General features: G+C 49.2%; 1 protein-coding gene across 3 annotated transcripts in view; it reads left to right on the plus strand.

Annotated features, from left to right (window-relative positions):
* The window catches only part of RAPGEF1 (Rap guanine nucleotide exchange factor 1), a 669,494-nt gene that overhangs the window by 284,247 nt on the left and 361,724 nt on the right, over window positions 1–23,523 (plus strand). For all 3 annotated transcript variants that reach the window (XM_078646181.1, XM_078646179.1, XM_078646180.1), the window contains exons 5-7: window positions 6,715–6,803; window positions 21,500–21,652; window positions 23,034–23,157. In XM_078646181.1, the coding sequence (XP_078502307.1) occupies window positions 6,715–6,803; window positions 21,500–21,652; window positions 23,034–23,157 (366 nt within the window). The remainder of the gene's footprint in view (window positions 1–6,714; window positions 6,804–21,499; window positions 21,653–23,033; window positions 23,158–23,523) is intronic.

Raw genomic sequence — 23,523 nt, forward strand, 5'->3', positions numbered from 1 at the left:
TTCTTTCAATTATCGTACTGTTAACACTAAACAAAGGCAACATACTTTTGTATGGTCAACCAAATCATGAAAGTCTATGCCAACAGCGCTAGTCCGTGGGAGCACAGCGCTCCTTCCAGGGGCATGGCGAGGCAGGGGAGTGTGGCACGGTCTGTGCCAGTCACACGAGGTGCCCTCCGAGACAGGGGGCTGCTTCTGACGAGCACCCGCCGAGGGGGCGCGTGCAGCCTCCCAGGTCTGAACTCCGTCAGAGCCAACTCACCTTTCATCCTTTTTTCAAGGATGAAATGAGTGCCGCTAAAAATAATTTATACTTCATTGTGTCCAATTCCTGCATCGTGTTATCTCCCTGAGGCGCCTACATGCGCTGAAGTGCTGCAGTGTGCGCTATGGAGCGTGATATCCATTTATATATCACACTGCGTTAGGGAGTTGCACGAGGGTGAAGATGGAACGACGCCTGTGAGTTCAACAAACTTTTTCCGGAAAGAATCGACTGAGTGTCAAAGTTTGAGATGCTTTACTGGGGTGCTGGCAGGATGGGGAGGCGTGCAAAGACCCCCCCCCCCCCCCACTTCACTAACAGTGGGGTGGACGTGCGCTCCAAACTATGTGTGCGGCCCGACCCCCTTCTATCGCGAGAATAATACTCTGATCACTCGCTCGTGAGTTCACAAATTATTGTGTCCATTGCACTTCTGTCGTTCCTAACAAAATATGGCTCATGTTATCCTGACAATAATTGTAAAGCAGTAAAACATCGGAGAATGCTTTCAGCGGGGAGTCGAGCAAACCCGACTTCCAATCCGGGCTTTCCCTGTATACAGGTGTGTTCCTGGGCAAATTGCTTTTATGTACGGGCTTTATCTGCAGCAATTGCGAGTGTTTAGAAACAAAGCTGGATCGACTGTTGAGCGCTATTTGTAACAAAAGCAGACCATTAGCTCATCGCATAGAAGCACAGTTACTTCAAACAAGCAAGGTAAACAGGCGCTGAAATGTCCAGTCGGGATTAAATAGCCCACGCGAAAGACTTTTTTTGGTTTATTTCGTAGGGAATTTATGAGCGTTTGGATAGCGCAGAGGAGCCATTTATTTACTCCCACGGTGTACATTTTATCCGCCGTCTTTTTAAATTGTGCACTGAATATGGAGCACTGTATTTACACACATTGCAGTGTTATTGCAGAAATTGGTTCATTTCATTAAAAATCCATGTGTTCAGTAAAGCGCCACTTGCCAGCGAGGCTGCTTTCGAGCGCTGAAGTGTTCTGACACAAGTTACGCAGCATACACCACATACCCAAGGTTGGCATGGTGCACTACTGCTTGGCGGGCATACGCCTTCTGGTGCACGGGATTTACATTCTTAAGGTGTATTTGTTTGCGAGGGACGGTAGTCCGCAGCGCCTAGCAGCACTTTCGGCGCTATGGGCACATGCAGTGGGTTTGGAGAAGTGCCTTTGCCTGCTAGCCCCGAACTAGTCATAATAGGTGCAATAGTGCAGTGCCCGCAGCAAGCAGCGGGTGGGTTTGGAGAAGTGCCTTTGCCTGCTAGCCCCGAACTAGTCATAATAGGTGCAATAGTGCAGTGCCCGCAGCAAGCAGCGGGTGGGTTTGGAGAAGTGCCTTTGCCTGCTAGCCCCGAACTAGTCATAATAGGTGCAATAGTGCAATGCCCGCAGCGGGTGGGTTTGGAGAAGTGCCTTTGCCTGCTAGCCCCAAACTAGTCATAATAGGTGCAATAGTGCAGTGCCCTCAGCAAGCTGCGGGTGGGTTTGGAGAAGTGCCTTTGCCTGCTAGCCCCGAACTAGTCATAATAGGTGCAATAGTGCAATGCCCGCAGCAAGCAGCGGGTGGGTTTGGAGAAGTGCCTTTGCCTGCTAGCCCCAAACTAGTCATAATAGGTGCAATAGTGCAGTGCCCGCAGCAAGCAGCGGGTGGGTTTGGAGAAGTGCCTTTGCCTGCTAGCCCCGAACTAGTCATAATAGGTGCAATAGTGCAATGCCCGCAGCGGGTGGGTTTGGAGAAGTGCCTTTGCCTGCTAGCCCCAAACTAGTCATAATAGGTGCAATAGTGCAGTGCCCGCAGCAAGCAGCGGGTGGGTTTGGAGAAGTGCCTTTGCCTGCTAGCCCCAAACTAGTCATAATAGGTGCAATAGTGCAGTGCCCGCAGCAAGCAGCGGGTGGGTTTGGAGAAGTGCCTTTGCCTGCTAGCCCCGAACTAGTCATAATAGGTGCAATAGTGCAGTGCCCGCAGCAAGCAGCGGGTGGGTTTGGAGAAGTGCCTTTGCCTGCTAGCCCCGAACTAGTCATAATAGGTGCAATAGTGCAATGCCCGCAGCAAGCAGCGGGTGGGTTTGGAGAAGTGCCTTTGCCTGCTAGCCCCAAACTAGTCATAATAGGTGCAATAGTGCAATGCCCGCAGCAAGCAGCGGGTGGGTTTGGAGAAGTGCCTTTGCCTGCTAGCCCCAAACTAGTCATAATAGGTGCAATAGTGCAATGCCCGCAGCAAGCAGCGGGTGGGTTTGGAGAAGTGCCTTTGCCTGCTAGCCCCAAACTAGTCATAATAGGTGCAATAGTGCAGTGCCCGCAGCAAGCAGCGGGTGGGTTTGGAGAAGTGCCTTTGCCTGCTAGCCCCAAACTAGTCATAATAGGTGCAATAGTGCAGTGCCCGCAGCAAGCAGCGGGTGGGTTTGGAGAAGTGCCTTTGCCTGCTAGCCCCAAACTAGTCATAATAGGTGCAATAGTGCAGTGCCCGCAGCAAGCAGCGGGTGGGTTTGGAGAAGTGCCTTTGCCTGCTAGCCCCAAACTAGTCATAATAGGTGCAATAGTGCAGTGCCCGCAGCAAGCAGCGGGTGGGTTTGGAGAAGTGCCTTTGCCTGCTAGCCCCAAACTAGTCATAATAGGTGCAATAGTGCAGTGCCCGCAGCAAGCAGCGGGTGCTGGTGAGATGCAGCGATGGGCATGCCTGGCATAGCCGCGCAGTGATGCAGCCTGCAGTGAAAGGTTGCCACGAGCACAGTGTGCCAGCCAAGTACGTGCGTCCACGGGTACAGCGCCCGCCACAGACTTCACAGCCTCTGGGCACAGGCTGGGAACAGAAGGGGTGAAGTTTCCAGTTGTGCAACGGCGTGGGGGACTGATTTCTAATCCCACATTCCTAATTTTACTTTATCGTGCGATCTTAACCTCTTTCATTTCCCGTCACCAGTTTGCCTCTGAAGTGCTTAAAGAGTGCTCAGAAATCCGTTAATTACATACCAAAAATCAGCACTATATAAAACAGACATGACAACCCTCAAGCCGCAGCTCTAAACTTCTTTACGAGGCGAGGGTTGAAGAAAGACATGGACAGCTCTCTGTATAAGGCAGCGCTCGCAACCATGGCCAGCCCGTCTCCCACGCGCAGGGCGCCTGCCTGTTTATCAGCGCCCCTCTGCTAACTCCCCCTGCATTCCAAACTCGTGAACTGTTCACGAGGCGCGCGTCGCGATCCCGTCCTTTCTGCCATGCTGTCGGCAGAAGTTCACGCGCACAACGTTATCCTATGGGACAACGCTGCGCGTGCCGCCAGGTCTTGTCTCCACATTCCAGCTCGTTGTCGGCTGAGACGACAGCTATAGTTCTCTGGCGAGAACGCGCTTTGCGCGTTACTAGCCGACACCTAAAAAGCACTAGATTGGCACTGGGTATTTAACACTCCTCCAGATGTTTTGTATTTCCAATGTATCTGACATTATGTAAGTGCACTTCAGAAAGGTTGTTGGAATGGAATTAAAACATATGACTCTCCCTTTAAGCTTTCTTAGTACTCCATATACTAAAATTCTAATAGTTGTTTTTATATTGCTGCTTCCCTTTTTTCTGAGCTCAGAATCCTATAGGTTTTAAGGTGTCAATTTCTACACGAGGTCTTAGCTTAAACTCTGCAGCATGCAGAGCATTAAACTGTTTTTGTGGGCATTAGAGCAGTTATGTTTGTAGTCCTAATCAGGGGTCCAGTGGCCGAGGCGATGATTTCACTGTTAATAGTGTCTGTGACCAGTGACCCCTCTCAGGATGTAGGTGTGCTCTTGTTGCCCCCAACATTGCACAAACTATGTGCTTTCCTCACACCACCTTCTCCTAATGCCTTCTCTGCTTTTACCATGTTCCAACCCCATGGCCATGTTTTATTTTATTTACTGACCTTTTGAAGAGAAATTCATCCTCACTGGTTTTGTTGGAACACAAAAGAGGGTTTTAGGCGCAAGATTGACAAATGGCGAGAGAACAAAATAAACACCACTCATAACATGCAATGCAGTTATTTAAAAATAGAGGTGTAGCCCAGGTGGACACTGGAAGCCTCACACACAGACGGCTTGACTTGTTTGTCGTAAGGTGCAGGTTCTAGTGTCCAAGAAGGACATGGGAATCTCATGCAAGGAAGGCCGTTGACATGTGTGATAAGCTCTACTTATCAAAGTTAAGTCTGGCTCCCCTGCCGATTGTGCCCCTGTGCTCAGAACTCTTTTCACCGCTTGCCCTACCACTCCTCTTTCTTTTCTTAATGCTTCTCTTTCAACTTGTTTGGTCCCCTCTTTATTTAAATCTGCGATTGTTTTTCCCATCCTCAAAAAACCTGGCCTTGATTCTTCCCTCCCTTCTAATTTCAGACCCATTTCTCTTCTTCCCTATCTTGCCAAAATTCTCGAAAGCTATGTCACTTCCTGTCTTTCCTCTTATATTGAGCAGAATAACCTCCTCGCTTCCCACCAAGCTGGCTTCCGCTCGGGCCACTCGACCGAGTCAGTGGTTCTCGCGGTCCTTGACGAGCTGAAGGCCAAGGCCGACACCAACTCCCCTCAAGCCTTGGTTCTCCTGGATCTGTCCACTGCGTTTGACACGGTCGATCATTCCATCCTCCTTGACCGTGTCAGCGCAGCGGGCATTCGGGGCCCTGCTCTTTCTTGGATCACGTCCTTTCTTCTTGGACGCTCACAAGCTGTTCACCTCTCTGGTTTCTCTGCTTCTCCCCTCCCGGTGTCATGCGGGGTTCCCCAAGGTTCCTCTCTTTCCCCTCTTCTCTTCAATCTTTACATCCGTCCCCTTATTGTTTCTCTCCTCGATCTGGGGGTCTCTGTGTATAATTACGCCGAGGACCTCCAGCTCGTTTTTGATCTCTCCTCCCCCCACTCCCTATCATTCTTTCGCTCCACTCTGGTTTTTATTTCCGGGTGGATGAGCGCCAATCATCTCAAGCTCAACCCAGATAAGACTGAGCTTGTTCTGACTGGTGGCTCATCCAGCCCCTGGTCCTCTGCTTTTTGGCCCCCTATCTTTGGTCCCCCCCCCCTATCCCTGTTCCCTCTGTTAAAACGCTGGGCATTAGGGTCAGTCATGACCTTTCAATGCACGGCCAGGTCAGTTCTGTAGTGTCTTCCTGCTTTCTTTCCCTCCGTTTGATTCATAAGATATCCCGTTTTTTTCCCCTCGATTCCCTCAAAATTATTATTTCGGCCCTCATTACCTCCCGCCTTGATTATGGAAACAGCTTGTTCGTGGGTATTCCTGCCTACGAAACCCGTCGCCTTCAAGCAATCCAAAACCAGGCCGCCCGACTTATTTTTCACTTTCCCAAATCTCATCATATCACCCCTGTTCTCAAATCTGTTCACTGGCTCCCCGTCTTACAGAGATCCCTGTTCAAACTAGGATGCCTAGTCTTCCGGGCTGTTGATGGCTCTGCTCCAGCGTTCATCAATTCCTTGATCTCCACTCACACCCCTGTCCGTACCCTTCGTTCGTCTTCCTCTGCCCTCCTCACTATTCCCCGTTTTCGCAAATCCCGCACTGGTGGAACCAGATTCTCTGTCCTTGCCCCCCGGTTTTGGAATTCCCTCCCTCTTTCCATGCGTTCTATCCCTATTTTTTCACACTTCCGGAAAGCGCTTAAAACATTCTTGTTTGCCCAGGCCTACCCCTGCTAAATTCCTTGGCCCTATCTGTTCTGTTCAGTAGAGCTCTCAGCGCCAGGAAGCCGTTTGGCCACCGTGCGCTCTATAAATACTATATTTCATTTTATTTCATTTCATCCCATGTAAGCCCTAGTTTCCCAGGTGGACACCGGGAGCCTCACAGAAAGTTGTCCATGGACTTGTGTGCACTGAAAACAGACAAATGTTCCACGTCTTTCAAGGTCCGCTCCTTTTAGTCTGACGTTCCTTACACAAATGCATAACTGTCCAGTTAAAATGCGCTGAGGTGTAGAGTGAAATTCAACATTTATTTTTTACTTTACCTTGTTTTTGCCACTGATACCTTCAGAGATCAGATGAAAAGGACACTGATATAAATTGAGCCAGGGATATCCCATTCTGTTGATATTTCTCCTGCTGCAGCTCAACCAGTCGCCAGCTTCAGAAACTGATTCATTTTGCAGGTTTCAGTGCATCAGAGAGACTCACAGCGATGTGCTTTGTCGGTTTTGCACTGCACCAGCTCGGACCCAAGATCAAAGACACGTAGGTACACATGGATTCTTCTGTAACCCACGCGTACTGCTCCTACCAAGTAAAGCCCTCACCAACAGCTGGAGCTGCCTGGAAGTGGGGCTGTTGGATGGTCACTGAGCAGGGACTGGACCGAGAACCTGTCCCACATTTAGTGTAAAGCAGCGGGCAGTCCACTGGCATTAGTTTCACCAGCTTCTTTTCCTCTTTCTAATTAGGAGCTGGTCAGGCTGATGATAGAAAAACAAGAACACCCGTCACCAACAAGTGCCACCAAACCCAGTCTACCGGCGTGCAAATCTGACAGGTAGGTGACTGAGGACATCCTGCATGTCTCTTGAAGGGAGCCAGCCCTGCCTGTGTGTCTTAACCTAAATATCTGTGTGGGATAGCCCTGCCTGTGTGTCTTAACCTAAATATCTGTGTGGGATAACCCTGCCTGTGTGTCTTCACCTGGATATCTGTGTGGGATAGTCCTGCCTGTGTGTCTTCACCTGGATATCTGTGTGGGATAGCCCTGTCTGTGTGTCTTCACCTTGATATCTGTGTGGGATAGTCCTGCCTGTGTGTCTTCACATGAATATCTGTGTGGGATAGTCCTGCCTGTGTGTCTTCACATGGATATCTGTGTGGGATAGCTCTGTCTGTGTGTCTTCACATGGATATCTGTTTGGGATAGTCCTGCCTGTGTGTCTTCACCTTGATATCTGTGTGGGATAGCCCTGCCTGTGTGTCTTCACATGGATATCTGTGTGGGATAGCTCTGTCTGTGTGTCTTCACATGGATATCTGTTTGGGATAGTCCTGCCTGTGTGTCTTCACCTTGATATCTGTGTGGGATAGTCCTGCCTGTGTGTCTTCACCTGGATATCTGTGTGGGATAGCCCTGTCTGTGTGTCTTCACCTTGATATCTGTGTGGGATAGTCCTGCCTGTGTGTCTTCACATGGATATCTGTGTGGGATAGTCCTGCCTGTGTGTCTTCACCTTGATATCTGTGTGGGATAGACCTGCCTGTGTGTCTTCACCTGGATATCTGTGTGGGATAGTCCTGCCTGTGTGTCTTCACGTGGATATCTGTGTGGGATAGTCCTGCCTGTGTGTCTTCACCTTGATATCTGTGTGGGATAGTCCTGCCTGTGTGTCTTCACCTTGATATCTGTGTGGGATAGTCCTGCCTGTGTGTCTTCACCTGGATATCTGTGTGGGATAGTCCTGCCTGTGTGTCTTCACCTTGATATCTGTGTGGGATAGACCTGCCTGTGTGTCTTCACCTGGATATCTGTGTGGGATAGTCCTGCCTGTGTGTCTTCACATGGATATCTGTGTGGGATAGCTCTGTCTGTGTGTCTTCACATGGATATCTGTGTGGGATAGTCCTGCCTGTGTGTCTTCACCTTGATATCTGTGTGGGATATCTCTGTCTGTGTGTCTTCACATGGATATCTGTGTGGGATAGTCCTGCCTGTGTGTCTTCACCTTGATATCTGTGTGGGATAGCCCTGTCTGTGTGTCTTCACCTTGATATCTGTGTGGGATAGTCCTGCCTGTGTGTCTTCACCTGGATATCTGTGTGGGATAGTCCTGCCTGTGTGTCTTCACCTTGATATCTGTGTGGGATAGTCCTGCCTGTGTGTCTTCTCATGGATATCTGTGTGGGATAGTCCTGCCTGTGTGTCTTCACCTGGATATCTGTGTGGGATAGCCCTGCCTGTGTGTCTTCACCTTGATATCTGTATGGGATAGTCCTGCCTGTGTGTCTTCACCTTGATATCTGTGTGGGATAGTCCTGCTTGTGTGTCTTCACCTGGATATCTGTGTGGGATAGTCCTGTCTGTGTGTCTTCACCTGGATATCTGTATGGGATAGTCCTGCCTGTGTGTCTTCACCTTGATATCTGTGTGGGATAGTCCTGTCTGTGTGTCTTCACCTGGATATCTGTGTGGGATAGTCCTGCCTGTGTGTCTTCACCTGGATATCTGTGTGGGATAGTCCTGCCTGTGTGTCTTCACCTGGATATCTGTGTGGGATAGTCCTGCCTGTGTGTCTTCACCTTGATATCTGTGTGGGATAGCCCTGTCTGTGTCTTCACCTTGATATCTGTGTGGGATAGCCCTGCCTGTGTGTCTTCACCTGGATATCTGTGTGGGATAGCCCTGTCTGTGTGTCTTCACCTTGATATCTGTGTGGGATAGCCCTGTCTGTGTCTTCACCTTGATATCTGTGTGGGATAGCCCTGCCTGTGTGTCTTCACCTGGATATCTGTGTGGGATAGCCCTGTCTGTGTGTCTTCACCTTGATATCTGTGTGGGATAGTCCTGCCGGTGTGTCTTCACCTTGATATCTGTGTGGGATAGTCCTGCCTGTGTGTCTTCACCTGGATATCTGTGTGGATTAGCCCTGTCTGTTCCTTCACCTTGATATCTGTTTGGGATAGCCCTGTCTGTGTGTCTTCACATGGATATCTGTGTGGGATAGTCCTGCCTGTGTGTCTTCACATGGATATCTGTGTGGGATAGTCCTGCCTGTGTGTCTTCACCTGGATATCTGTGTGGGATAGCCCTGCCTGTGTGTCTTCACATGGATATCTGTGTGGGATAGTCCTGCCTGTGTGTCTTCACCTGGATATCTGTGTGGGATAGTCCTGCCTGTGTGTCTTCACCTGGATATCTGTGTGGGATAGTCCTGCCTGTGTGTCTTCACATGGATATCTGTGTGGGATAGTCCTGCCTGTGTGTCTTCACCTGGATATCTGTGTGGGATAGTCCTGCCTGTGTGTCTTCACCTTGATATCTGTGTGGGATAGTCCTGCATGTGTGTCTTCACCTGGATATCTGTGTGGGATAGTCCTGCATGTGTGTCTTCACCTGGATATCTGTGTGGGATAGTCCTGCTTGTGTGTCTTCACCTGGATATCTGTGTGGGATAGTCCTGCCTGTGTATCTTCACATGGATATCTGTGTGGGATAGTCCTGCCTGTGTGTCTTCACCTGGATATCTGTGTGGGATAGTCCTGCATGTGTGTCTTCACCTGGATATCTGTGTGGGATAGTCCTGCTTGTGTGTCTTCACCTGGATATCTGTGTGGGATAGTCCTGCCTGTGTGTCTTCACCTTGATATCTGTGTGGGATAGACCTGCCTGTGTGTCTTCACCTGGATATCTGTGTGGGATAGTCCTGCCTGTGTGTCTTCACCTGGATATCTGTGTGGGATAGTCCTGCCTGTGTGTCTTCACCTGGATATCTGTGTGGGATAGCCCTGCCTGTGTGTCTTCACCTTGATATCTGTGTGGGATAGTCCTGCCTGTGTGTCTTCACCTTGATATCTGTGTGGGATAGACCTGCCTGTGTGTCTTCACCTGGATATCTGTGTGGGATAGTCCTGCCTGTGTGTCTTCACGTGGATATCTGTGTGGGATAGTCCTGCCTGTGTGTCTTCACCTGGATATCTGTGTGGGATAGTCCTGCCTGTGTGTCTTCACCTGGATATCTGTATGGGATAGTCCTGCCTGTGTGTCTTCACATGGATATCTGTGTGGGATAGCTCTGTCTGTGTGTCTTCACCTTGATATCTGTGTGGGATAGTCCTGCCTGTGTGTCTTCACCTGGATATCTGTGTGGGATAGTCCTGCCTGTGTGTCTTCACATGGATATCTGTGTGGGATAGTCCTGCCTGTGTCTTCACCTGGATATCTGTGTGGGATAGTCCTGCCGGTGTGTCTTCACCTTGATATCTGTGTGGGATAGTCCTGCCTGTGTGTCTTCACCTGGATATCTGTGTGGGATAGTCCTGCCTGTGTGTCTTCACATGGATATCTGTGTGGGATAGCTCTGTCTGTGTGTCTTCACCTTGATATCTGTATGGGATAGTCCTGCCTGTGTGTCTTCACCTGGATATCTGTGTGGGATAGTCCTGCCTGTGTGTCTTCACCTGGATATCTGTTTGGGATAGTCCTGCCTGTGTGTCTTCGCCTATATCTGTTTGGGATAGTCCTGCCTGTGTGTCGTCACATGGATATCTGTGTGGGATAGTCCTGCATGTGTGTCTTCACCTGGATATCTGTGTGGGATAGTCCTGCATGTGTGTCTTCACCTGGATATCTGTGTGGGATAGTCCTGTCTGTGTGTCTTCACCTGGATATCTGTTTGGGATAGTCCTGCCTGTGTATCTTCACCTGGATATCTGTGTGGGATAGTCCTGCATGTGTGTCTTCACCTGGATATCTGTGTGGGATAGTCCTGCATGTGTGTCTTCACCTGGATATCTGTGTGGGATAGTCCTGTCTGTGTGTCTTCACCTGGATATCTGTTTGGGATAGTCCTGCCTGTGTATCTTCACCTGGATATCTGTGTGGGATAGTCCTGCATGTGTGTCTTCACCTGGATATCTGTGTGGGATAGTCCTGCATGTGTGTCTTCACCTGGATATCTGTGTGGGATAGTCCTGTCTGTGTGTCTTCACCTGGATATCTGTGTGGGATAGTCCTGCCTGTGTGTCTTCACCTTGATATCTGTGTGGGATAGCCCTGTCTGTGTCTTCACCTTGATATCTGTGTGGGATAGCCCTGCCTGTGTGTCTTCACCTGGATATCTGTTTGGGATAGTCCTGCCTGTGTGTCTTCACCTGGATATCTGTGTGGGATAGTCCTGCCTGTGTGTCTTCGCCTGGATATCTGTGTGGGATAGACCTGCCTGTGTGTCTTCACCTGGATATCTGTGTGGGATAGTCCTGCTTGTGTGTCTTCACCTGGATATCTGTGTGGGATAGTCCTGTCTGTGTGTCTTCACCTGGATATCTGTGTGGGATAGACCTGCCTGTGTGTCTTCACCTGGATATCTGTGTGGGATAGTCCTGCCTGTGTGTCTTCACCTGGATATCTGTGTGGGATAGTCCTGCCTGTGTGTCTTCACCTGGATATCTGTGTGGGATAGTCCTGTCTGTGTGTCTTCACCTGGATATCTGTGTGGGATAGTCCTGCTTGTGTGTCTTCACCTGGATATCTGTGTGGGATAGACCTGCCTGTGTGTCTTCACCTTGATATCTGTGTGGGATAGCCCTGTCTGTGTGTCTTCACCTTGATATCTGTGTGGGATAGTCCTGCCTGTGTGTCTTCACCTTGATATCTGTGTGGGATAGTCCTGCCTGTGTGTCTTCACATGGATATCTGTGTGGGATAGCCCTGCCTGTGTGTCGTCACATGGATATCTGTGTGGGATAGTCCTGCATGTGTGTCTTCACCTGGATATCTGTGTGGGATAGTCCTGCCTGTGTGTCTTCACCTGGATATCTGTGTGGGATAGTCCTGCCTGTGTGTCTTCACATGGATATCTGTGTGGGATAGTCCTGCCTGTGTGTCTTCACCTGGATATCTGTGTGGGATAGTCCTGCCTGTGTGTCTTCACATGGATATCTGTGTGGGATAGCCCTGCCTGTGTCTTCACCTGGATATCTGTGTGGGATAGTCCTGCTTGTGTGTCTTCACCTGGATATCTGTGTGGGATAGACCTGCCTGTGTGTCTTCACCTGGATATCTGTGTGGGATAGTCCTGCCTGTGTGTCTTCACCTGGATATCTGTGTGGGATAGCTCTGTCTGTGTGTCTTCACATGGATATCTGTGTGGGATAGTCCTGCCTGTGTGTCTTCACCTGGATATCTGTGTGGGATAGTCCTGCCTGTGTGTCTTCACATGGATATCTGTGTGGGATAGTCCTGCCTGTGTGTCTTCACCTGGATATCTGTGTGGGATAGTCCTGCCTGTGTGTCTTCACCTTGATATCTGTGTGGGATAGTCCTGTCTGTGTGTCTTCACCTGGATATCTGTGTGGGATAGTCCTGCCTGTGTGTCTTCACCTGGATATCTGTTTGGGATAGTCCTGCCTGTGTGTCTTCGCCTATATCTGTTTGGGATAGTCCTGCCTGTGTGTCTTCACCTTGATATCTGTGTGGGATAGTCCTGCCTGTGTGTCTTCACCTTGATATCTGTGTGGGTTAGTCCTGCCTGTGTCGTCACCTGGATATCTGTGTGGGATAGTCCTGCCTGTGTGTCTTCACCTGGATCTCTGTGTGGGATAGTCCTGCCTGTGTGTCTTCACCTTGATATCTGTGTGGGTTAGTCCTGCCTGTGTCTTCACCTGGATATCTGTGTGGGATAGCCCTGCCTGTGTCTTCACCTGGATATCTGTGTGGGATAGTCCTGCCTGTGTATCTTCACCTGGATATCTGTGTGGGATAGACCTGCCTGTGTGTCTTCGCCTATATCTGTTTGGGATAGTCCTGCCTGTGTGTCTTCACCTGGATATCTGTGTGGGATAGTCCTGCCTGTGTGTCTTCGCCTGGATATCTGTGTGGGATAGACCTGCCTGTGTGTCTTCACCTGGATATCTGTGTGGGATAGTCCTGCCTGTGTGTCTTCACCTGGATATCTGTGTGGGATAGACCTGTCTGTGTGTCTTCACCTGGATATCTGTGTGGGATAGTCCTGCTTGTGTGTCTTCACCTGGATATCTGTGTGGGATAGACCTGCCTGTGTGTCTTCGCCTATATCTGTTTGGGATAGTCCTGCCTGTGTGTCTTCACCTATATCTGTATGGGATAGTCCTGCATGTGTGTCTTCACCTGGATATCTGTGTGGGATAGTCCTGTCTGTGTGTCTTCACCTGGATAACTGTGTGGGATAGACCTGTCTGTGTGTCTTCACCTGGATATCTGTGTGGGATAGTCCTGCCTGTGTGTCTTCACATGAATATCTGTGTGGGATAGTCCTGCCTGTGTGTCTTCACCTGGATATCTGTGTGGGATAGCCCTGTCTGTGTCTTCACCTTGATATCTGTGTGGGATAGCCCTGCCTGTGTGTCTTCACCTGGATATCTGTGTGGGATAGTCCTGCCTGTGTGTCTTCACCTTGATATCTGTGTGGGATAGTCCTGCTTGTGTGTCTTCACCTGGATATCTGTGTGGGATAGTCCTGCTTGTGTGTCTTCACCTGGATATCTGTGTGGGATAGTCCTGCCTGTGTGTCTTCACCTGGATATCTGTGTGGGATAGACCTGCCTGTGTGTCTTCACCTGGATATCTGTGTGGGATAGTCCTGCCTGTGTGTCTTCACGTGGATATCTGTGTGGGATAGCCCTGCCTGTGTGTCTTCACCTGGATATCTGTGTGGGATAGTCCTGCCTGTGTGTCTTCACCTTGATATCTGTGTGGGATAGTCCTGCCTGTGTGTCTTCACCTGGATATCTGTGTGGGATAGTCCTGCCTGTGTGTCTTCACCTGGATATCTGTGTGGGATAGACCTGCCTGTGTGTCTTCACCTGGATATCTGTGTGGGATAGTCCTGCCTGTGTGTCTTCACATGGATATCTGTGTGGGATAGCTCTGTCTGTGTGTCTTCACATGGATATCTGTGTGGGATAGTCCTGCCTGTGTGTCTTCACCTTGATATCTGTGTGGGATATCTCTGTCTGTGTGTCTTCACATGGATATCTGTGTGGGATAGTCCTGCCTGTGTGTCTTCACCTTGATATCTGTGTGGGATAGCCCTGTCTGTGTGTCTTCACCTTGATATCTGTGTGGGATAGTCCTGCCTGTGTGTCTTCACCTGGATATCTGTGTGGGATAGTCCTGCCTGTGTGTCTTCACCTTGATATCTGTGTGGGATAGTCCTGCCTGTGTGTCTTCTCATGGATATCTGTGTGGGATAGTCCTGCCTGTGTGTCTTCACCTGGATATCTGTGTGGGATAGCCCTGCCTGTGTGTCTTCACCTTGATATCTGTATGGGATAGTCCTGCCTGTGTGTCTTCACCTTGATATCTGTGTGGGATAGTCCTGCTTGTGTGTCTTCACCAGGATATCTGTGTGGGATAGTCCTGTCTGTGTGTCTTCACCTGGATATCTGTATGGGATAGTCCTGCCTGTGTGTCTTCACCTTGATATCTGTGTGGGATAGTCCTGTCTGTGTGTCTTCACCTGGATATCTGTGTGGGATAGTCCTGCCTGTGTGTCTTCACCTGGATATCTGTGTGGGATAGTCCTGCCTGTGTGTCTTCACCTGGATATCTGTGTGGGATAGTCCTGCCTGTGTGTCTTCACCTTGATATCTGTGTGGGATAGCCCTGTCTGTGTCTTCACCTTGATATCTGTGTGGGATAGCCCTGCCTGTGTGTCTTCACCTGGATATCTGTGTGGGATAGCCCTGTCTGTGTGTCTTCACCTTGATATCTGTGTGGGATAGCCCTGTCTGTGTCTTCACCTTGATATCTGTGTGGGATAGCCCTGCCTGTGTGTCTTCACCTGGATATCTGTGTGGGATAGCCCTGTCTGTGTGTCTTCACCTTGATATCTGTGTGGGATAGTCCTGCCGGTGTGTCTTCACCTTGATATCTGTGTGGGATAGTCCTGCCTGTGTGTCTTCACCTGGATATCTGTGTGGGATAGCCCTGTCTGTGTGTCTTCACCTTGATATCTGTTTGGGATAGTCCTGCCTGTGTGTCTTCACCTTGATATCTGTGTGGGATAGTCCTGCCTGTGTGTCTTCACCTGGATATCTGTGTGGGATAGTCCTGCCTGTGTGTCTTCACCTTGATATCTGTGTGGATTAGCCCTGTCTGTTCCTTCACCTTGATATCTGTTTGGGATAGCCCTGTCTGTGTGTCTTCACATGGATATCTGTGTGGGATAGTCCTGCCTGTGTGTCTTCACATGGATATCTGTGTGGGATAGTCCTGCCTGTGTGTCTTCACCTGGATATCTGTGTGGGATAGCCCTGCCTGTGTGTCTTCACATGGATATCTGTGTGGGATAGTCCTGCCTGTGTGTCTTCACCTGGATATCTGTGTGGGATAGTCCTGCCTGTGTGTCTTCACCTGGATATCTGTGTGGGATAGTCCTGCCTGTGTGTCTTCACATGGATATCTGTGTGGGATAGTCCTGCCTGTGTGTCTTCACCTGGATATCTGTGTGGGATAGTCCTGCCTGTGTGTCTTCACCTTGATATCTGTGTGGGATAGTCCTGCATGTGTGTCTTCACCTGGATATCTGTGTGGGATAGTCCTGCATGTGTGTCTTCACCTGGATATCTGTGTGGGATAGTCCTGCTTGTGTGTCTTCACCTGGATATCTGTGTGGGATAGTCCTGCCTGTGTATCTTCACATGGATATCTGTGTGGGATAGTCCTGCCTGTGTGTCTTCACCTGGATATCTGTGTGGGATAGTCCTGCATGTGTGTCTTCACCTGGATATCTGTGTGGGATAGTCCTGCTTGTGTGTCTTCACCTGGATATCTGTGTGGGATAGTCCTGCCTGTGTGTCTTCACCTTGATATCTGTGTGGGATAGACCTGCCTGTGTGTCTTCACCTGGATATCTGTGTGGGATAGTCCTGCCTGTGTGTCTTCACCTGGATATCTGTGTGGGATAGTCCTGCCTGTGTGTCTTCACCTGGATATCTGTGTGGGATAGCCCTGCCTGTGTGTCTTCACCTTGATATCTGTGTGGGATAGTCCTGCCTGTGTGTCTTCACCTTGATATCTGTGTGGGATAGACCTGCCTGTGTGTCTTCACCTGGATATCTGTGTGGGATAGTCCTGCCTGTGTGTCTTCACGTGGATATCTGTGTGGGATAGTCCTGCCTGTGTGTCTTCACCTGGATATCTGTGTGGGATAGTCCTGCCTGTGTGTCTTCACCTGGATATCTGTATGGGATAGTCCTGCCTGTGTGTCTTCACATGGATATCTGTGTGGGATAGCTCTGTCTGTGTGTCTTCACCTTGATATCTGTGTGGGATAGTCCTGCCTGTGTCTTCACCTGGATATCTGTGTGGGATAGTCCTGCCTGTGTGTCTTCACATGGATATCTGTGTGGGATAGTCCTGCCTGTGTGTCTTCACCTGGATATCTGTGTGGGATAGTCCTGCCTGTGTGTCTTCACCTGGATATCTGTGTGGGATAGTCCTGCCTGTGTGTCTTCACCTTGATATCTGTGTGGATTAGCCCTGTCTGTTCCTTCACCTTGATATCTGTGTGGGTTAGTCCTGCCTGTGTCTTCACCTGGATATCTGTGTGGGATAGTCCTGCCGGTGTGTCTTCACCTTGATATCTGTGTGGGATAGTCCTGCCTGTGTGTCTTCACCTGGATATCTGTGTGGGATAGTCCTGCCTGTGTGTCTTCACATGGATATCTGTGTGGGATAGCTCTGTCTGTGTGTCTTCACCTTGATATCTGTATGGGATAGTCCTGCCTGTGTGTCTTCACCTGGATATCTGTGTGGGATAGTCCTGCCTGTGTGTCTTCACCTGGATATCTGTTTGGGATAGTCCTGCCTGTGTGTCTTCGCCTATATCTGTTTGGGATAGTCCTGCCTGTGTGTCGTCACATGGATATCTGTGTGGGATAGTCCTGCATGTGTGTCTTCACCTGGATATCTGTGTGGGATAGTCCTGCATGTGTGTCTTCACCTGGATATCTGTGTGGGATAGTCCTGTCTGTGTGTCTTCACCTGGATATCTGTTTGGGATAGTCCTGCCTGTGTATCTTCACCTGGATATCTGTGTGGGATAGTCCTGCATGTGTGTCTTCACCTGGATATCTGTGTGGGATAGTCCTGCATGTGTGTCTTCACCTGGATATCTGTGTGGGATAGTCCTGTCTGTGTGTCTTCACCTGGATATCTGTTTGGGATAGTCCTGCCTGTGTATCTTCACCTGGATATCTGTGTGGGATAGTCCTGCATGTGTGTCTTCACCTGGATATCTGTGTGGGATAGTCCTGCATGTGTGTCTTCACCTGGATATCTGTGTGGGATAGTCCTGTCTGTGTGTCTTCACCTGGATATCTGTGTGGGATAGTCCTGCCTGTGTGTCTTCACCTTGATATCTGTGTGGGATAGCCCTGTCTGTGTCTTCACCTTGATATCTGTGTGGGATAGCCCTGCCTGTGTGTCTTCACCTGGATATCTGTTTGGGATAGTCCTGCATGTGTGTCTTCACCTGGATATCTGTGTGGGATAGCCCTGTCTGTGTGTCTTCACCTTGATATCTGTGTGGGATAGTCCTGCTTGTGTGTCTTCACCTGGATATCTGTGTGGGATAGTCCTGCTTGTGTGTCTTCACCTGGATATCTGTGTGGGATAGTCCTGCTTGTGTGTCTTCACCTGGATATCTGTGTGGGATAGTCCTGCTTGTGTGTCTTCACCTGGATATCTGTGTGGGATAGACCTGCCTGTGTGTCTTCACCTTGATATCTGTGTGGGATAGTCCTGCTTGTGTGTCTTCACCTGGATATCTGTGTGGGATAGTCCTGCTTGTGTGTCTTCACATGGATATCTGTGTGGGATAGTCCTGCCTGTGTGTCTTCACCTGGATATCTGTGTGGGATAGACCTGCCTGTGTGTCTTCACCTGGATATCTGTGTGGGATAGTCCTGCTTGTGTGTCTTCACCTGGATATCTGTGTGGGATAGTCCTGCTTGTGTGTCTTCACCTGGATATCTGTGTGGGATAGACCTGCCTGTGTGTCTTCACCTTGATATCTGTGTGGGATAGTCCTGCTTGTGTGTCTTCACCTGGATATCTGTGTGGGATAGTCCTGCTTGTGTGTCTTCACCTGGATATCTGTGTGGGATAGTCCTGTCTGTGTGTCTTCACCTGGATATCTGTGTGGGATAGACCTGCCTGTGTGTCTTCACCTGGATATCTGTGTGGGATAGTCCTGCCTGTGTGTCTTCACCTGGATATCTGTGTGGGATAGTCCTGCCTGTGTGTCTTCACCTGGATATCTGTGTGGGATAGTCCTGTCTGTGTGTCTTCACCTGGATATCTGTGTGGGATAGTCCTGCTTGTGTGTCTTCACCTGGATATCTGTGTGGGATAGACCTGCCTGTGTGTCTTCACCTTGATATCTGTGTGGGATAGCCCTGTCTGTGTGTCTTCACCTTGATATCTGTGTGGGATAGCCCTGCCTGTGTGTCTTCACCTTGATATCTGTGTGGGATAGTCCTGCCTGTGTGTCTTCACATGGATATCTGTGTGGGATAGCCCTGCCTGTGTGTCGTCACATGGATATCTGTGTGGGATAGTCCTGCATGTGTGTCTTCACCTGGATATCTGTGTGGGATAGTCCTGCCTGTGTGTCTTCACCTGGATATCTGTGTGGGATAGCCCTGCCTGTGTCTTCACCTGGATATCTGTGTGGGATAGTCCTGCCTGTGTATCTTCACCTGGATATCTGTGTGGGATAGACCTGCCTGTGTGTCTTCGCCTATATCTGTTTGGGATAGTCCTGCCTGTGTGTCTTCACCTGGATATCTGTGTGGGATAGTCCTGCCTGTGTGTCTTCGCCTGGATATCTGTGTGGGATAGACCTGCCTGTGTGTCTTCACCTGGATATCTGTGTGGGATAGTCCTGCCTGTGTGTCTTCACCTGGATATCTGTGTGGGATAGACCTGTCTGTGTGTCTTCACCTGGATATCTGTGTGGGATAGTCCTGCTTGTGTGTCTTCACCTGGATATCTGTGTGGGATAGACCTGCCTGTGTGTCTTCGCCTATATCTGTTTGGGATAGTCCTGCCTGTGTGTCTTCACCTATATCTGTATGGGATAGTCCTGCATGTGTGTCTTCACCTGGATATCTGTGTGGGATAGTCCTGTCTGTGTGTCTTCACCTGGATATCTGTGTGGGATAGACCTGTCTGTGTGTCTTCACCTGGATATCTGTGTGGGATAGTCCTGCCTGTGTGTCTTCACATGAATATCTGTGTGGGATAGTCCTGCCTGTGTGTCTTCACCTGGATATCTGTGTGGGATAGCCCTGTCTGTGTCTTCACCTTGATATCTGTGTGGGATAGTCCTGCCTGTGTGTCTTCACCTGGATATCTGTGTGGGATAGTCCTGCCTGTGTGTCTTCACCTGGATATCTGTGTGGGATAGTCCTGCTTGTGTGTCTTCACCTGGATATCTGTGTGGGATAGTCCTGCTTGTGTGTCTTCACCTGGATATCTGTGTGGGATAGTCCTGCCTGTGTGTCTTCACCTGGATATCTGTGTGGGATAGTCCTGCTTGTGTGTCTTCACCTGGATATCTGTGTGGGATAGTCCTGCTTGTGTGTCTTCACCTGGATATCTGTGTGGGATAGTCCTGCCTGTGTGTCTTCACCTGGATATCTGTGTGGGATAGACCTGCCTGTGTGTCTTCACCTGGATATCTGTGTGGGATAGTCCTGCCTGTGTGTCTTCACCTGGATATCTGTGTGGGATAGCCCTGCCTGTGTGTCTTCACCTGGATATCTGTGTGGGATAGTCCTGCCTGTGTGTCTTCACCTTGATATCTGTGTGGGATAGTCCTGCCTGTGTGTCTTCACCTGGATATCTGTGTGGGATAGTCCTGCCTGTGTGTCTTCACCTGGATATCTGTGTGGGATAGTCCTGCCTGTGTGTCTTCACCTGGATATCTGTGTGGGATAGTCCTGCCTGTGTGTCGTCACATGGATATCTGTGTGGGATAGTCCTGCCTGTGTGTCTTCACCTTGATATCTGTGTGGGATAGTCCTGCCTGTGTGTCTTCACCTTGATATCTGTGTGGGATAGTCCTGCCTGTGTGTCTTCACCTGGATATCTGTGTGGGATAGTCCTGCTTGTGTGTCTTCACCTGGATATCTGTGTGGGATAGCCCTGCCTGTGTGTCTTCACCTGGATATCTGTGTGGGATAGTCCTGCCTGTGTGTCTTCACCTGGATATCTGTGTGGGATAGTCCTGCCTGTGTGTCGTCACATGGATATCTGTGTGGGATAGTCCTGCCTGTGTGTCGTCACATGGATATCTGTGTGGGATAGTCCTGCCTGTGTGTCTTCACCTGGATATCTGTGCGTAGTTGTTTCCGCTAGAGTCCTACTCCTGGTGAAGCTTTAATGCTGGATATGAGATGAGGTCCGACCATTTGTTAAAGGCTACGGCAAGTCACTGGAGATTTCCTTGACCACATAGAGGAAAGTGTCCCAAAACTGAGCTCCCTAATAAAACCACATAACAAAATGTTGACTAGGAATGTCCCTATGTAAGCTGTGGTAGTGGGCATTTATTTCCTCAATATATGGTCACTCTATCAATCATTTCCCAACCCTGTTTGAGATGCATTCTCTTTTTTTAATTTTTTTTTTAACTATAGCCGTAAATGCAGAGTCACTGAATAAACATAAAATAAGTAACGTGATGTGCTGCCTGTTATTGGTAGCAAAATATAATTTAAACACTTTGAATGTGCGGTAACATACATATTAGTTTCTGGGTTCTTCTACTGAAATCCAGCCTTTGCAGTAAATAAGCATATTACCTTAAAAGGTCACTTTATCAATGGATAACTTTCTTTTCAGAGGGGAAATTGATAAGAACTGAAAAGCTAGCTCCTCATTTTACTGTTTAGAAGACTTTTAATTCTTCTCTGGGACCTGGTTTAGGCACGGTCTAGTGACTTCTGCCTGCAGGCTTTACGGTGTAACTACTGAAGAGCTATTACAGTACAGCAGCTACGGCATTGTCGTCTTACATGTGACCAAAAAAATCACAGCTCGACTGTAGTAAGTCAAGTAGAGAGAGATTTCCATACACGGATTGCAAACCATTTTGACTGCATTTTAGAAACCAGTGATTTTATTCTTTCTCTGCTTCTCCTAGCCTGGTGTAAGCCACAGGCCGGATGGCGAGGAGCGGTCTCAATGCAGTTCTTAATTCAGAGCCCCTTTGACTTCAGTAGTTCTGTTCCCCAGCCTCTAGATTGGGCCCAGTGGGTCAACCCCATTGCTTGTGCACCACCCACCCTTTTCTAGCTGCCTGTTTGCACGTGCAGATGTCTTGGTGCTTCTTAATTCAGAGCCCCTTTGACTTCAGTAGTTCTGTTCCCCAGCCTCTAGCATGGGCTCAGTGGGTGAACCCCATTGTTTGTGCAGCTGCCTGTTTGCATATGCAGATGTCTTGGTGTGCTTGAACATGAATCCTCTCTTCTTCATATCTGCAGCACAACGGATCTACCTCTGACCGAGCGAGAAATGGAAATTCTGAACAAGTCCAGCCCAGCCGCTCCACCCGTCGAAGAGCTACCTACTGCGGATGAGGACGAGGAGGCCCCCCCAAAGCCCCCACTCCCTGGGATCCGAGTGGTGGAAAACAGGTCTAAATCTCGAGCTCTCTATGGGTTCTTCGGCTCTTTAGATTTCATTCTTATTTATGTTTAGGGGCTCTCCAAAGGCGGTATTGGGTGTGGTGAAGGCATGATTCAGAAGGCGCCCTTTGGTCATGAGCAGGGTGCATGTTATTGCTGTTAAATTAGCTAACTGTTGGGTTCAGCGTCACTTTTTGGGTATGGCATAAAATGCACCTGTCAAAAAGCTTGCACACACATTTTTGGGTTTTTGGTTAGCTGGGTTTCTCTTTTGTTTAAAAACCCTCGACTTCCCCCCCACCCACCCAAAAAATGTAGTTTATTAGGCTTTTTGGGTTGCTTTGAAGAAGTTTGTCATAGATCAAACTCAAGATTTCCATCCTGATTGTAACATAGTAGTGCAGTGCCTCGCCGCTGTATAAGAGTCTATGGTCTGTAGGTGGAGGTCCATGCCAGAAGAGGGGATTCATGGTCTGTAGGTGGAGGTCAATGCCAAAAGAAAGGAGTCATGGTATGTTGGTGGAGGTCCATGCCAAAAGAAGGGAGTCATGGTCTGTAGGTGGAGGTCAATGCTAGAAGAATGTAGTCATGGTCAGTAGGTGGAGGTCATTGCCAAAAGAAGGGAGTCGTGTCTGTAGGTTGAGGTCAATGCCAAAAGAAGGGAGTCATGGTCTGTAGGTGGAGGTCAATGCCAAAAGAAGGGAGTCATGGTCTGTAGGTGGAGATCAATGCCAAAATAAGGAAGTCATGTCTAGGTGGAGGTCAATGCCAAAAGAAGGGCGTCATGGTCTGTAGGTGGAGGTCCATATCAAAAGAAGGGGGACATGGTCTGTAGGTGGAGGTCCATGCCAAAAGAAGGGAGTCATGGTCTGTAGGTGGAGGCCCATGTCAAAAGAAGGGGGACATGGTCTGTAGGTGGAGGTGCACACCAAAAGAAGGGGGTCAGGCTGAGGCAGTACGGCACGCCCACCAGTAGGTCTGCTCAGATATTGGTGAGCTGGTCTGTTTTGAATTGTTCCTTTGGTGTGACAAAGACCGAGGACTCCTACACGATAATCAACTTAGCTACTATGTTAGGTTAACCTTTGATGACAGACCCTGGACGACTGATGGGAGTTTAAAAAGTTCTTTATGCATTATCTTAAAAACCACCCTTGAGTTTGGAGAGGTGTTCTCTTACTCCCCCAGGATAGGAAGGGATTACTTTATTATATCCCCGTGTAAAAGCAGCCTCAGACCCGTGACACATTGACAGAGAAGGCCAAAGAGATATCCTGGGTCCAACCTCAGCAAAGTTAACATAGTTCTATTGATGCCTTGCTTAAGGGTCTGTTTTACCTATATTTGTGTATATATTTTATTTAACTTACTTAACATTTCTTTTCCTCAGTCCTCCACCTGCATTACCACCAAAGAAGAGGCAGTCTGCACCGTCCCCCACCAGGGTGGCAGTTGTGGCACCCATGAGCCGGGCGACCAGTGGCTCCAGTTTACCTATTGGATTCAGCAAACAGGTATGACTAATGTACCAGGAAGGTTCCAAGCACAGGTGGGCTGTGCAAGCCGAGAGCACTGCATGCGTGGCACATGCCAATGAAGGCACTGTGTGCGTGGACTATGTGGAGGGCATTGCAAACGTGGCATATACTGAGGGCACTGCACACAACAGTGACCCTCAAGAAACCAAAAGAAAGCATATTTCAAAATTCCTTTTGTCATAAGAAATGTTTTTAATTGCCCGCTGAGACCTACTTGGCTGCCCAGGAGGTCTTATAAATTGTCAGTGTTCAGAATTGTCGCACAATGTCCAAGGTTATGAGATTTCTCTTTTACCTTCGTCTCAAAGAACCATGACCGTGAGGAAAGTAAACCCCCCTTGA

This window comes from Lissotriton helveticus, chromosome 5_1 (assembly GCF_964261635.1).
Source record: "Lissotriton helveticus chromosome 5_1, aLisHel1.1, whole genome shotgun sequence".
Classification (NCBI taxonomy): Eukaryota; Metazoa; Chordata; class Amphibia; order Caudata; family Salamandridae; genus Lissotriton; species Lissotriton helveticus.